Below are 16,325 nucleotides of genomic sequence, written 5' to 3'. Positions count from 1 at the left end.
GAATTTTTATTACAACCAAAACTTTTGATCACATCACACAAAATAAACAAAATCGATGACTCAAAACAATGCACCGATGAGAAAACAACCCTCCTACATCATATGTACAAAACAACAAGTTGATGACTTATCATCTTGTCACAACACGTGACTAAAAAGTCGGAACGACACCGTAAGACGCATCGATTTGAAGCTCCGAGCGCCTGGCGAACCTCCCTTTGATCCTGGGCCTCGTCTCTGCATAAGCTTTTCTCGAGGCGTACCGGATTGTCTTCTCGAACCTTCTATTCTTCCTTTTCTCTTTGTACCTCATTACCCTCGCCTCTCTCTCCATCCCGGAGACTCGAGTAGGGGCAATTTCGACCTTCGATGCATCGCCATTGCCGTTGTGCTCTGGCTCTGGCTCCGGCTCCGGCTCCGGTTCCGGCACCACCCCTACTTCTAAGGACGAAGATGATACCTGTCATCATATATCAAAATCAGTTATATCAAGCTTTGAGTCACTTAGAAGGCGATACTACTCCTCCAACCAATAGGTCGGGGGTTCGAGTCACCTAGAAGTCTAGAGTGTGAGTATGTTTTTTCTTAAAAAAAAAAAAAAGGTTATATCGGGTCCACTATTTGGATCAGATCACACTAATTTCGAGCCAAAAATTCTACAGCCCAATCCTAGCAGGCCCGGCTCAATTTTGAGGTTCAATTAATCTAGATCGAGAATCCATTATTGCACTTATTTTTTTGTCAACACGTGGAAATCAAGATCAATAATGACTATGATCGTGATAGTGTGTAGAGATAAGAGCACATGGGTGGTCCAACATCAAGATTGCAAATTTCTTTGATTGAATTTTATCGATTGAAATCACAAGGTGCAACAAACTGTTTGAGAACAAGATGAAATTACGTTCGAAATGATTGTGAACATGCAAATTTAAACCAACTACTACCCATATGCTCATCTTGATAAAAAAAAAAAAATTATCCTCAAATTACAATATAGTACTCCCTCGGTCCCACTTATATTGACACACTTACTTTTTTTGTTTGTCCCACTTAGAGCATCTCCAGCCCTTGGCGCTTAGGGGTGGCGCTAATTGGTGGTCCCCACCTAAGTGCCACCCCTCTCCAGTGCATTGACGCTTAAAGTGGCGCTAAAATCTTCATTTCTAATTAATCCCATTTTTAATTCTTCTATATTAAAACATTTCACAAAAATTAAAAAATCAAAATTACATTAATTAAAATAAAATATAATAAATAAAAATATTACAATAATTCAAATTAGGTAAAAAAAATAGGAATTAAATAAATTTAGATTTTCACGTTAAAAAGTACTCCCTCCGTCCCCAAAATTAGTTCATCTTTGGGGACGACACGGATTTTAAGAAAAAGTGGTAAAGTGTATTGACAGTGGAGAAAAATATGTTATAATTAATATTGAGAGTGGTGAAAAAGTGAAAAAATATTATAATTAGTATTGAGAGTGGTGAAAAAGTGAAAAGTAAGAATAAATAAAATATTATTAGTGGTGGGGTAGTTGTCCAAAAATAAAAAGAAAGAAAGAAAAACTTATTTGGTGAACGTCCCAATAAGGAAAAAAATGAACTTATTTTAGGGACGGATGGAGTAATAAATAAAACAATATACTAAAAAAATAATAAAAGATATTTAAATAGAAAAACAAAAGATAATGTAAACCCTACCCCACCTGCTACCCCTATCCCTCCTTTTCATTTTCTTTTCTTCTTCCCCTCCCCTTTCTTCCTGCACCGACTGTTCTTCCATTTTCTTTCTTCTGTTTTTATTTTTTTTGGACGCTTGTCTTCCACGCAAAATAAGTGAATCCTACGCATTTTACACTTTTATTTTTAATAGTCGTGCCCAAAATAAAAGTGTTAAGTGGGAAGAAGGATTAGTAATTACTTAGAGAAAGAAGCTAGAACTTAGAAAAGTTGTAACCCTAATAAAGAGCATTTAATTCATACTACTAATACAACTACTTTTCACAACAAACTTCTTGACTTTTAGTCATCACCAAGAAACTATTGATTTTATAAACAGATAGGCATCATGTAAATAAATATAATAATTTTAAGTAAATGAAAATGATTTGAAGAAAGGCTTACACTATGGCTAATGGATTGTGAGGTGAAGTTATACATGAAAGGCTTCGAAGCCGGATAGTCCACATCGTACGTCGGGTACCCGTCGACCACCGGACCCGGGTAGTGACCCGACCCATATTCCTTCTCGGTCTGAACCGGTACAACTCCATCTGTGGAGTACTGTTTCTTATCATCAACAATAATATGACCCGGTTTATGCATCAAATCAAGATCCGGATACGGGTCCGGATCCATATCGCTAAACAGATACTCCGCGGGCGACCCGGAATCTTCAAGGGGCTTGGTATTCGGGTCGGGTAGGATCCAGGAGGCGGCCTCGACCTCCTCCTCGGAGAAGTCGGCGGAGCGGGGGGTTTTGACGGCGGCGTGGTAGAAGGGGACGACGGGGAAGCGCTCGTGGCGGCGGGCGAGGGGGTTGGCGGAGTGGATGTCGGCGTCGCAGGCGGGGCAGAGGGCGGCATCGTCGGCCTTGCAGGTGACGGCGGCGGGTGCCTGCTCGCAGACGTCGCAGACCCAGACGCGGGCGTGGCGGGCGTGGAGGTCGGTGTCGCAGGTGGAACAGAGGAAGGCGGAGTCGGCGCGGCAGAAGACGGTGGCCGGCGCCGCCTTGCATGAGTCGCAGGGCTTCGCCGTTAGGCTCCAGCTGTCGCCGCCCATGATCTCGTGATTTTCCTTCTTTTGGGAGGAATTTGTTTGGTGTCTAGCTAGGGATTGTTGTTGATGTAGAGAGAGAGAGAGAGGGGATAAAAATGGTGGAGGTTTTGGAATGGTATTGGTGTTAAGAGAGACAGGACAGCAGTAGTAGTAGTACAAAGGAAGAGCTAAAGCTGTGTGTATGGGAGATCTGGAACGTAGCCAATCAGGAGCTGACAAATGGCGTGGTCTTAGCCATTGGTGATGAACTCAAGATAGAAGAATTTAATTACCCCTTATTTAGTTTCGGTTAAATTAAGAGGGACCGGAAAATGCAGACAATAGCATTGGTGTTAAGAAGCTAATGACACCTTGCTGTATTGGTAAAGTTAAGACATCAAAGACTCTTTTTTGTAGAAAGTTTTGGGTTCAATTGCGTTTGGCAGCGATGTTTTTACATTTTATGTGGTGATGTATTGTTGTTGTATTACATTGTTTGATACTGTGGTTCTACACGCTGGGCGTTCTCGCCCTACGTGCAGTAATGTTTTCCTACCGTTGAGTGGTGTTGAGGTCCCACTTACGTGCGAATTGCATAATTAATTGTATTAAGATACCTCTTGTAACTTCAAAAAAAAATATTGGTGTTAAAACAGTAGTACTAATGGTATTTCTTTAGTACATTGAGATACACGTTTTAATTTGTATGATTCATATATAATTAAATATTTTTATTTTTAAATTAAGAGGGATCGGAAAATGCAGAAAGTAGTACTAGTATTTTTTTTCTACGTTGAAACATACTTTTATTTTATATGATTGATAAAATATATAAATAAATATTTTCATTTTAAAAGTAGAATATTTTCAATCTCATACTTTTGAATGTGATATAAATCAAGTAAAATTAGCTTAAATAATTAAAATGATTAAAGGTTTTGTGATATTTGAAAGTTCAAATCCATCTAAGTAAACAAAGTAATAACTTTATTATTTTTATCTATCAAAGCTAATCCGCAAAAGTATGATGTACATTAAGAGATATGAATTTTAAGAAATAGTTAGAAATCTGTATAAAGTGGATATAGGGATTCATCAAAATTGATTTGTTAAGCAATTTTTAAATGATTTGATAGATTAGATTTTTGTAAATAGTGTGTGGATGTGGTTGAAATATAAAGGTATGTATATGAGTATATCAAAATGGGAACACCATACTTATGATAGACATACTAAAATGACAAAATGATCACTTAAGTGTGAATGAATGGATGAAGTATAATTATCTGCCTCGTACAAAACTTAGCAAACTCTTTATTTTTTATTTCACAAATTACAAAATACTTAGAAGAATTGTATGTTATGTAATTGAGAGGGTTTCACGTGTGACAGCTTTTACATAGTTCAATATTATTGATCAAAATTTACCAAACGGCCATCCATATTATTTTAAGTATTGCTAATGAATTTTGGAATTTTTAGCAATACTTTTTTTTTTGATGAAATTACATTATAAATAATACAAACCACACACACACACCCCACCTAGTGGTTATTGTGGTCGAGAGTACTCGAACCTGTGACCTCTTGGACAACAGGCAACCACCCCAACCACTAGGCCATCCCAACTATATTTTTAGCAATACTTTATATGACTAGAGTGTGTTTAAGTTACATATTGAATTAAGGGATTTTAATTTATTTATTTTTAATAACTCTGACTTTTCTTACTCCTTTTGTAGCTTGTATAGTTATATTAAAATTTTCAACTTTTCGAGTGCATTATAATTATAATTTACTATATAAATCGAGGTAACTTATGCATACATTTAAGTAACTCTTCGGATGTATAACTAATTCTAAAAACAAAAAATCTTTAATTAATCAGAGTGCAAGCATTAGTTAATATAATAGTACGTACACGTTTAATTCATATCCAGTCATTAAATACGTGATAGTTACAATTCATAAAATATATCCATTGGGTCATAAATAATTTATGGAGATTTTTTTTTTCGAAATTACAAAATGTATCTGAATATGATCAATTATGCAATCCGCACATAGGTGAGACCTCAACACCATCCAATAATGAAAAAACATTATCACATGCGGGCAATAAACGCCCTGCATATGGGACTTCAATACCAAACAACACCGCACGCAGGCGGAAATACAACACCACCCAAAATAGGAAAACATCATCGCACGCAGACGGGATTGATCTCAGGACCTCTCACAAAGGAAAATCTTTGGGTGCCTTCTAGATAATTTATGGAGATTAATTCATAGTTAATTAACTTACTAAGATAATATTTACAATTCTTAAAACTTACGTTTGAAGAATATTTTATGATTTAACTTTGAATATTAAAATTAAGAATATATAATCCCAATTGAGAAATCAATGCTCGTCCCCGCTAATTCTCTTAACTTGCACTTACTCTACAAATCAAAATTCTAATCAGAATTATTTGATCTATCAATCCTAGGCTAGCTTGTGAGAAGACATTTTCAAAGAATCTCTAGTTAAGATTCGAAGCCCTCTTAAACTTGCAGAATTTATAATACATGGTATTTTATAAGTCCGTCACATACTATATGTTTAATTTATTTAAGTATTTATTGAAACCCTAAATTCCATATTTCATAACGAATCCACGAGACATATCACATTCCTCCATCGCGCGGTCTTTGAATTTCTTTATTTAATTATAATTTATCAAAAAAATATATACTCCCTCCGTCTCTCAAATATCTTCCTAAGAGAGGATGGTACGAATTTTAATAAAAGTTAGTTGTGTATTTGATATATTAGTGGAAAATGAATCCCACAAAAAGTGAATATTGTAAATGTAATAGTGAATGAATTATCTCCAAAAGTAGATTATGAAGATGTTTTAGGAACGAACCAAAATAGAAAGAGAGGGAGATGTTTGAGGGACAGAGGGAGTAGATATCACATAATAAACGATTTAACATTTTTAACCGATAAAATGAAATAGACCTTTTAAGAATATAATAATGATTTATTATTGAGTTGTGAGTCCCACACTATAGGATTGGGAAGTAGGGTAGTAAATGGTTTATTATTGAGTTCTAAGTTCCAACTCTTCAATTAATACAATACGATACCAAATATTTAGATGCGAATAAGATCTAAAAACTTTTGGGATTTAATTATGATATCTTTGTATGCTCACATTATCAAGTCCAAGTGAGGAGTATCATTATAAATATGGCGGGTATTTAAACATAATTTATTTGAAAAGAAAATATAAGTCAATATGTGTATTGTGTTATTAAAAATAACGTTGTTAACGTGATAAGATAATATTTTACTCCCTCCATGAGGCTCAAAACTCTTCGTTACAAGAATTATGGAGAATGTATAAATGAGTTGAAAGTGATAGGGCCTACACCTTTTTAAGAGTTAAAATTTTCTATTTATGAAAATGTGCCATTTATAGTGGGACGACCCAAAATAGAATACTGACCACTTTTAGTGAGACGGAGGGAGCAGTATAATTTTCAAGACAAAATTAAATTAGCAATGTGTCTTCAAATAAAAGTTGATTTCCGAACCTTATTGATTAGTATAACAATATTCTTGCTCCTTCTTTCCCCTTGTTTTATTTTTGCTCACTCTTTTCTTTTTTGGTGAAGAATATTCCTTCTCTTTTATGAACAACTTGTAAAGATTGTCTATTTAAGGCGATGTGCAGTTTGCAACTTTGCACGAATTTTTTTTATAAGCCACGCATGTATATATTCGAATTCGTAGAATCAGTGTATAAGCCACGCATGTATATATTCTAATTATGTTTATATTATTGTTTTCATCAAAAATACATATATACAGAGAAACATTAGTAATAAATGTTGATTCCTGCTTCGATTGTGACAACGATGCGACGATCCCATACCTATCTCAACCCAATCACCCTTCAATTGAGTTTGAGGGTTGGGCACGTTGGCTTCATTGTCAATTGTCATATTAGTGAATCTATTTTTCAAAATTTTCACATTCTAGCCTAATAATGGCGACAATTTTTGCTAGTTTATTACTCCACAAACTAGTACGCCCATACATAATGCACGGTGAAATCGAAATTAAACGAAATATTTAAATATCTAAATATAAATATTAAACAGAATCAAAATATAAATAAATGCAAAATATGGTTTAAAATTAAAATAGCGATTACACGGACAAATAAATAAATAAATATTTCCATACACGGACAAAATAAAAAGTTGCAAAATTTTAATAAAGAGAAAGAAAATAAAATATTTCAAAATTTTCATAACATATTCGTTTTAAATTCATTTTTAATGATTTTTATATCATATTGAAGATCTTGTTACGAACTTAAATTTAAGATGCATATTGAATATTTCTTCAGAAATCAAATTTGACTATGTTTAGAAAAGAATTACTAATATTTTATAAAAAAGAAAAGAAAAAATAATGAAAAAACTGATGAAAGAAAAGAGAGAAAAATTGGAGAGAAACAATTGAGAGAGAAAACTCCTCTTATATAGCCCATTATGAAAATGATTACATGAGGATTTATAAGTCCCTAAATTTGTGGGGAAAATGATGTTAAAGTTCAACTATTTTTACCCTAAAAAAATGAGGTGGTCTCATGTACATTTGGGTGTACCGTTTATCCAGGTGTAAATGACACTAACATTAACATTATCTTGGAATGACACTGACACTATTTTGTTTTACAAATGACATTATCATGTTATATAATTAACACTATCTTGAAATGACACTAATACTATATTAAAATGACACTAACACTAATACTATCTTGAAATGACACTGATACTATTTTGTTTTACAAATGACATTATCATATTATATAAATAACACTATCTCGAAATGACACTAACACTATATTAAAATGACACAAACTCTAAATGACACTATCACTATATTGAAATGACACTAATACCCCGAGTATACATGAGATTTTGTGAAGAAAAAAAAATTATAACTATTTTTTTTTCTTTCCCACTCAGAGGGTATTTTGGATAAGAATCTTGGGTGATTGAGAATTTTTGAATTGGTAGAATTAATCTTGGGGAATCTAATTTAGAATTTGTCAAATCATGTGTAAAAGTATTGTTTGAAAATTACTTTTATTCAAGGGAGAACTACTTATGATTATGATTTTTGAAACAAGAAAGTAGGAAATAAGTTTCCATCAAAGATGTCAAAATATATCTACAAAAAAATGGAATCGCGATTGAACTGATCTTTCGTAGTTACGTTTTTCAATTCTCCAACACCCTCTTGACTAATGATAATTAGCGTTTCAATATTCTCTAAGAAACTTCAATAATAATCAAAGGGGTTATGGACAAAAATTTATACAAACTTACGTGTGTGTGTGTGACCAAGTAGTAAAGGGTTAATGTCTAAGGCTAAAGGTCTTGGGTTCGAGTTCCCTGTGACGTGGCCTTTAAATTTCTTTATTTCATAATGTTAATTTATCACCAAAAAAAAAAGAATCAAGCAAAACAAACTTAAATAATAAAAATAATCAAGGGCCTTGGAATAACCCAAAGTTTCAATCCAACAAAGTAAACAATGGATTAGTCTTACTATTTTTATCTATCAAGACTAATTCTTCAAAAAAAATGCCCCCCCCCCCTAAAGCTCGGAGGTCTAAGAAGACAAAAATTAATATATTTGACTTAATTTCAATTGTCAACTAAGTTCTAATTTTGTTGAAAGTCAAATTTAGGTAAAAGTTGCAACAAAAATATAAATTTATGTATTTTTTCATATAATTAAAAATTCATGTGTAAATTGTAATTTTTTCAAAGTTCGTGTATTTTTTTGCCATAATCCCATAATCAAACCAATGCTGATTGCATAGTGTTCCCTTCGTCCCCGTTGATAATGACTTATTTTTAATAATCAAACAAATTCACATTGCATAGTATTCCTTTCGTCCTGTTGATAATGACTTATTTTTAATAATCAAACTAATTCTCATTGCATTGTATTCCCTTTGTCCCGTTAATAATGACTTCTTCTTTTTTCGTCTGTCCCGTTAATAATGATTTGTTTCAAAAAATGAAACTTTATTCTTTCATAAAAAGTTGTAAGGTCCATCATTTTGGATCACTTTTATATTTTAATCACTCTTCTTCTTAATAATCGTGTCGAACAGTAACGAGTCATTATCAATGAGACAGAGGGAGTATTATTTATTTATTTGATCATAAATATATAAATAACCGATTAGCCTATATCTTAGACATAACCTTGAATCGAAGAAGAGAGTATCCAAACGTTGTAATATCAATCTAGCTGATTAACTCTCTTAGAAATCTAGGCAACCCATGTTTTATCTTAAGCCTAGAATTGATTACTTGAGAGCCTGTTCTCTGTAATCTCAGTTGGAAGAGTTCAAACCTATTTTCAACCGAACGAGAAGAGTGTTTGAGTAGAGCGGAGTTCAGACCTGGGTTCTGACTCCAGAGATCTTAGCCGAGCGCTACAAAAGCACGTGTGTGTCGTAGCGTGCTAAGAGCGAGCGAGAAATCCAACTCAGTGTGTTGGTGCTGAAAATTAAATTTTCAGTTCACAGTTTGTTGTACACCAGTAAGCATTAGCCCAGAGTGTTTGTCAGACTAATCATCTGACCGTGGATTAGGAACTTTGGCTTCCGAACCACGTAAAAATCCTTGTGTTCTTTATCTGCTTTCAGTTGCTTGCTATCTGTGTTCAAACTGTTTTACAATTGAACTTGCTTAACTGAAAACTTTAACTAAGGATTTTATAAGTGAGAAACATTTCTAAAGCTATTGGCGTTAAGTTTAATTTTCCGATGCGCTGAGTTATTAGTCTAACTGATCAATCTACCGATAGTCAGTAAGATCAATAACTCTACTCTGTTTTACAAACTCTAGACTGAAGCCATACGTGGATATCAGTTAAGCTTTGTGCTCGACTGATATCAACATTACTGAAGTCTTCTCAGTATCAGTCTACAACCTATTTCCTACTGAAATTAGGTTTGTTTGTTTACGCCACGAAAATAGCCTTCAGGTGTATTCCTCCCTCCCTCCCATACACCTGTTCAGTCAACTCTCCGGGACCCAACACCCTTTATATATTACAAAGATCTATGAGAATATGTTTACCTCATCTCTGTATACCAACTCCTAGGTAGAATACATAATACGCATCCTAATTATACCATATATTAATTTAATAATAGATTAAACTATTATAATTTTACCTCCGTATGATAAATTATGAGCAACACGCATGCTATAAATTCTAAAATCAGGTCAACGATAAAACTATTCTGGACATTTTCCATCTATATTCCAAAATTGCTACTTCTTCACAAACTAGTAAGTTAGATCCTCTGTTGCATCTACAGATAACGGCCAAGAAAATTTAAATATGTATGAACTTTCGATTATACAAACTCTTAATTATTCTCTAATTAAACATGTAAAATCATACAATTTCGTGAATTTCAATAAGAAAATTTTGAACGACTTTTGGCAATCATCCATAGAGAATCTGGCTTGATATCCAAAGAACTTGCATATTTTTCACAAATATAAACCCTAATATATAGGCACTTGTAAGTTGTAACCTACTAACTTGAAAGATAGTGTACAACTTAGTGAGAGTTTCTAATAACGATCCTTTATCCAAAGTTGCATCTAATTCAAAATTCTATTTTCAAAAAGCATTTAAGCAAATCGATGTTTGAACTACATATGCATGCTAAAGTCGTTAGTATTCTTAGCACATACCACAACACAAGTGTATACTCCTTGTACCTGAAAGAATCGTCCTTTTGGAAGTAGCGTCATCATCTGGTTATTGTTGCCTATTCTGGATCACGACCACACGCGTTATGGCACATTCAGAAGTTGGATGTAACTGTAGCAACTTTGTCGATCTGAACGAGGCCCCAGCAACTGTCAAGCATATACTTTGGGATCAAAGCAACAGAACCGAATTGAATAAGTTGTTTCAGATCACAAACACTTCTAGATGGTAATAACTAATGAGCTATATATCATCATCATCTCTTCATTTCTCTTGATCACTTTTGATGTTGCCGCAGAAATATCAGGGAGTCGAGGAGAATACATAGGGAACACCTGTGAACGCGACAGTAAGAAACGACACTAAATAACATTTGAACAATATCGTAAGAATTTTCTAAGCTTTTGAATTCTTTTTAATGGGCTTTGTGCAGAAAAAATCTAGGAAGTTGATTGTGTTTTCTATATTGCAAGTTCTAGACTTTAAAAAATCGTTTCTTCACGTGATTCAATTTGGTGAAGTCTATTTTTTTGAAAATAAACTGAATTGCCCCAAAAAAGACCGATTAATTCGGTTAAGCAATTAATCAGTTAATCGAATTAAAAATTGATTCAATTTTCAGTTCACTATTTCATGATTAATCGATTCTAATTAATCAAAAAATCGATTTGATTATAATCAAATCGGACCAATTACCGCCCCTAAATACAACAATCACGTTCAATGATCATAAATGTAATAAAAAATTTATATTTATAGTCCAACAACTCAATCCAAAAGTTTTAAATATAATAAAAGCACACAATTATTATCTGACAATCACAACAACTATATCCTAACGGTCATAAATATTTTAGCTATATATAAGTGTTACATTTAGCATTTGAAGCACAAAAATCACACACTTTCTTTTATCTTTTTCACAACTATTCAATTTTTCATTTGAACACATCACAAAAATATGTCTGATGTTCATTCAGATGAAATTGATGAAATGTGGAAACAATTCAGTCGAAATTCAGCAACAAATCCAATTATGCAAGAAATGATTGCTATGCTTGATGCAGACACAACAACAGCTCAAACTTCACGAAGGAAAAGCAGTCATAGAAAATATAGGGATCGAAAGCCTGAAAGCAGCCATAATGGTCTCGTTCGTGATGAGACGGACATAGCCCTCCATCAACATCGCATTCCTGCTGATGCTCCGGAACATTTGCCCGACGGTAACGATATTAAGCAGGGGCAGCTCAGCAGGTTGGCAGGTTGAGGAACGATCGTGGCCGTGGATCAAATTTTAGAAGAATCTCTTACCTTGAATAGATCAAATTTTGGATTTGTACCAAGTTGAGAATTTTAACAATTGAATTTTGTTAGTGTTTGATGAACCATATTTTTTTTGAGATAATTGGCAATAATTTTTAGGAGATAATCAAACACAATTTTTGGCGAACAATGAAAAAAAAAGCAATTTATTAGAAATAAGGAGTTAAAAAAGAAAATAAACAATGCCAAAAAAACTCAAATAATCATAATATCGTACAAATACAAGAAAAGATTTGATTTATTTAAAGAACGGAAAAAATTAAAAAGGCAGTTTTGATCATCATCAGAATAAAGTTGATTTTCATTCACATCTAGAAAGAGACTGTGTCCAAAGGTGTCCTAAGATTTGTAAGTGTATTCATCACATGATGATCCTCCAATAAAATCAAAACATAAATGTGTTTTATCCACATAATTCCTTTAAAATTAACATAAAAAAAAGCCAAAAATACAAAAAAAATAAACGGTGATTATATTAAACATGATTCAGTAGCAAATTATTGCATCACTAGAGGTGAGATTTCCTACCTCTCAGTCCAAGTGTTGGAAATTAAAATATTGCTTCATCCCAATCAAATTCAGAATGTAGAACACATAGAAAATAGTTTTAAATGGAAAAAAGAAATAGGAAATAAGTATCTCAAAATGAGAAATGTATTCGTTTACTCAGTGGTGGCAAATTAAGTAATTGGTTCGATTCTGCCGGCAAACGTCCTCAATGTTCTTCAGAAGAGGGAGCTTTTTATCGTCACAGTAAACGAATCCAGAAAAAAAAAAAAAAAAAAAAAAAACATCGATAAAAATGCTCATAAATGAAAAAAATTAAAAAATAAACTAAATCAAATACGTAAGAGAGAATCGCTCAGTTCAGCGGGTTAATCGACATGCAAGTAACAATCTCTGAATAGAGAGAAACCTGCAATCCGGTCTGTTGAGCTTGAATTTTCCGAGTCGTCACAGCGATTTCGATTTTGTAATTGATTTCGTTACTCTAATCCAATTCCAAAAAAAAAAAGGAAGAACACGATAATATTATTGTAGGAAGAGAATATATTTTCTTCAGCCAAAATGAACACAATAAAATGGGGACTGCAGTGGAAGATAAATAGTGTGGAAAAGAAGGAGAAAGAGAAGGAGCAGCAGCGGCGCTCGCAAATGTTAGGGTTCGTGCCCTTTTATTTATTTCCTGCTGCATTGTTCAATTCACATTTTATTAATTTTCAAAACCCATGCTATTATTACTTTTGCATATGTGGGCCGTATTATTGTTTCTTACGGGCCCAAAGTTGTAATGCGAATTGGTCTCATTATTAATTAAGGGCCCAAAATTGTCAAATCTGTAACTTGACTTTGAATTTAAACATTTTATTATATAATGACTTCGAATTTAAACATGTTATTATTATAATGCCACTATTATTACTATTATTATGTTATTGAAAGGTAAATAATTAGATGTAATTTTTCCAACGACTCAAAATATGATTCTTTGTTTATATATCGGTTAATTGCACGTAAATACATCAACTTTGGTCAAAATTCATTTTTGATATATATTGTACTTAAAAAAGTTCAATAAAATACATGAACTTTATTAGTTGTCCAATTTTGACTCCGATGAGCCACATAGATGCTATGTGGACTCCACGTAGACGTCACGCCATATCATTTCTGATGACCCACGTAGATGCCATGTCATTTTTTTAACTTGAAAAAAAATAAAATTGGAGTCAAATTAAATTGAACAACTAATAAAGTTTGTGCATTTTTTTGAACTTTTTTAAATACGCGTCAAAAATAGATTTAGGCCAAAGTTTGTGTATTTACATGCAATTATTCCTTTATATATATGTAAAGAACTCCGTACTTTTCTTTGTGGGATATTCATAAAAAAAACTTTCAATCTATTTTTTGACTATACCACACCACTTATAATACTTTAATATTTATCTTTTTACTGCTCACAATACTACAATACCTTTTCATCATTTTCAATATATTCAATAATCTTTTTCTCAACTAGATACACTTAATAACATTTTCTCAACGGTACTATATATATAGTAATGTTAATGACGTGCATTATTATGGTTCCTTCTATGATTGTGATATCGAAAGTCCAATTGAGACTAATAATGGTCTTAAATTAATGACGTGCATTATTATAGTTCCTTCTATTAACCATACCTAAGAATCCACATTCATATTACATGATAGCTTACTTTATGAAGGGGACCACATGGTGTAAAGAGACTGCATTAGGGTTACATGATAGTCTACATGATTTTTTTAATTTTGATTTTTATGCTTTTCACTTAAATTTAATTGCTCAAATTTAAATAACACATTTTACTAATAATTAAAATTTCATTAAAATAAAAAAATGAAAAAGTGAGGAAGATGAAGAAGGCGAAGAAAGCATCCCCCAAGTTGGTTTCCTCGCCGGATGGAGGAGCATATATCCCCCAAGTTACATCCCGACAAATCGGGATGATAGTCATCGGATAGATCGGAGCACCAATTTAGGTCATAGTAATTTGAGTTGTGTGGATCCATGAAGGGTGTAGAGAGAAGAAGTGAGGAAGATGGAGAAGGTGAAGGAAGAAAGTAAGGAAGAAGAAGAAAAAGAGAAGATAAAGAAGAGAAAAAAAGAAACGGTCAAAAAATCAAAAAAATCGAGGTAGTCAAATTCAAAATTCAAAATTCGATTTTTTTTTAATGGCGCGTGTAAAACACGCGCCTATTTTGAACGGCCGATCGGGCTACACTGTAAGGGAGGGCTGCATCGCCTTACACGATGCGAGCCTTACACGAGTAGGCCGCTATCGTATAGTGTAGGCGATGCGGATGCTCTAAGTAAGTGCAGTTATAGTAATTACTTATTCAGCGAAAATTCACATGCAATAATTCTACCAATGAAACAACAAACAAGAGCTGTTAATAACGTAATCACTGCATCTCCAGAAAATGAATATTCCTCCCATTCAACTAATTAAGAGAAGATCTAGAGAGGGTTAATTTCATGTTTGAACATATTCTTGGCTTGATTGAATTTCTCGAAACTCTTCGCCATTTCCTGGGATTTTCTCATTTTCATTACCTTTAACATTATGAATTTTATTATCATCGTTAAATGAAGAATTGCGGCTCGACGTCGGAGTTGCCAAGAAAGTGGGCTTCACGTCGCCGGCCATGATCACCAGAAACTTCTCCTCAAACGGCGGCGCGGCCCTCGTATCCTCGCCGCCGTCGCATTTCGCGGCGGCCCCGCTCTCGGCGCCTTCCTCGCCGGCGCCAACTTGGCCGGAGAGCTTCCAGTAAGAGCAGGCGAGGATGAGAAGGGCGAAGGCGATCAGCCCCAGCATGGCCGCCAGCCCGCCGAAGAGGTATGGCACGGGGGAGTGCCACGACGAGTTTCCGATTGTTGCCGGCGGCGAAAATGTCTCATTTGCGGCGGAGGTGGTTTCAGGGGTTGCTGTTTTTGATACTGGAGAAGAGTGAAATAAGGCGGCACTGGCCCTCATTTTTTGGAGGATCTTTTGGTGAATTGAAACAGTTGGAGAAAGAAAGCAGCCGCGACGGAGGTGGCTGGCGGTGAAAAGATCAGAGTGGAGATTGTGGATTTATAGATGGAGTGGAGGAGGATGTTAAAGTGATTATATATATATATATAGGAATGCTTCCAATGAGATCTATCGTATTTGGAGGGTAATTTTTTTTTACCTTGTATTAAATCCTCTCGAAGAAGCGAATTTTCTTTTTTATTTTTTTAGTGTTGTTAGAGCATCCGCAATGGGGTTCCTTGATAGCCTACTTGATAGTGGTTGTGTTATTGAGTAGGTAGTGCTGCATTGGGGTTCCTTGATAGCCTACTTGATTTTTTTAGTTTTTAAAGAGGAGAGAGAAATTTTTAAAAAGGAGAAGAGAATTAAAAAAAAAAGAAAAAAAAAAGAAAATCACTCGAGCATACTCGAAAACTCGAGTAGCACTCGAGTAGCTCCTCCCTGCAACGCCTACTCGAGTGCAATACTCGAGTTCGAGTAAGGCATCGAGGATGTCGTTGCCAATGCTCCAGCAATATTTACTACTTTATTCAACATTATATACAGTGGCGGATCCAGGATTTTTAAATTGAGGGTACGAAAAAATAATCTCATAAACATAAAAATAATATATCTCAAAACATTATTAAAAATACAAAAATAAAAAACATTATATAATTGTCTAATTTATTCTATAGACTCTCGCAAGTGACAATGTCTTTGTTTTTAATTTAGTTAGTAACTTAGTAGTATCTTTTTTATTAAATTAAGGGTTAAGTACTAATTTCCCTCTTATCGATGACGTCCCTATCGCGTATAGCACCCTATAGTCAGGGTAAGTGCTGCTTATTACCTCAACGTGGCAAAATCGAAGCAAAT

The 16,325-nt window shown here is 34.0% G+C and overlaps 2 protein-coding genes, 1 long non-coding RNA gene and 4 other non-coding genes across 7 annotated transcripts; all 7 read right to left on the bottom strand.

Moving 5' to 3' along the window:
• Positions 1–3: 3 nt before the first annotated feature.
• Positions 4–3,049, bottom strand: LOC131024830 (zinc finger protein CONSTANS-LIKE 5-like). The gene is made up of 2 exons (XM_057954370.1): positions 2,127–3,049; positions 4–460 (listed from the first exon to the last, which is right to left on the bottom strand). The coding sequence occupies exons 1-2, from the start codon at positions 2,781–2,783 to the stop codon at positions 152–154; spliced, it is 966 nt and encodes a 321-aa protein (XP_057810353.1). The 5' UTR covers positions 2,784–3,049; the 3' UTR covers positions 4–151.
• A 7,263-nt stretch (positions 3,050–10,312) lies between these two features.
• Positions 10,313–13,085, bottom strand: LOC131024833 (uncharacterized). Its single transcript, XR_009101992.1, has 2 exons — positions 12,821–13,085; positions 10,313–12,642 (listed from the first exon to the last, which is right to left on the bottom strand). It is a non-coding gene; the product is annotated as an uncharacterized LOC131024833 (long non-coding RNA).
• On the bottom strand, positions 12,181–12,277 carry LOC130987258 (small nucleolar RNA snoR31/Z110/Z27). The gene has a single exon (XR_009089649.1). It is a non-coding gene; the product is annotated as a small nucleolar RNA snoR31/Z110/Z27 (small nucleolar RNA).
• LOC130987272 (small nucleolar RNA snoR31) lies at positions 12,385–12,480 on the bottom strand. Its single transcript, XR_009089662.1, has one exon. It is a non-coding gene; the product is annotated as a small nucleolar RNA snoR31 (small nucleolar RNA).
• Positions 12,567–12,666, bottom strand: LOC130987281 (small nucleolar RNA R30/Z108). Its single transcript, XR_009089671.1, has one exon. It is a non-coding gene; the product is annotated as a small nucleolar RNA R30/Z108 (small nucleolar RNA).
• LOC130987259 (small nucleolar RNA Z107/R87) lies at positions 12,761–12,869 on the bottom strand. The gene has a single exon (XR_009089650.1). It is a non-coding gene; the product is annotated as a small nucleolar RNA Z107/R87 (small nucleolar RNA).
• A 1,737-nt stretch (positions 13,086–14,822) lies between the features above and the next one.
• Positions 14,823–15,538, bottom strand: LOC131024831 (protein GLUTAMINE DUMPER 2-like). The gene has a single exon (XM_057954371.1). The coding sequence runs from the start codon at positions 15,426–15,428 to the stop codon at positions 14,925–14,927; it is 504 nt and encodes a 167-aa protein (XP_057810354.1). The 5' UTR covers positions 15,429–15,538; the 3' UTR covers positions 14,823–14,924.
• Between the last annotated feature and the right edge of the window lie 787 nt (positions 15,539–16,325).

This window comes from Salvia miltiorrhiza, chromosome 5, assembly GCF_028751815.1.
Source record: "Salvia miltiorrhiza cultivar Shanhuang (shh) chromosome 5, IMPLAD_Smil_shh, whole genome shotgun sequence".
Classification (NCBI taxonomy): Eukaryota; Viridiplantae; Streptophyta; class Magnoliopsida; order Lamiales; family Lamiaceae; genus Salvia; species Salvia miltiorrhiza.
Note: the sequence above shows the minus strand (reverse complement) of the source record. Positions and strands in the feature narration are given on the sequence as shown.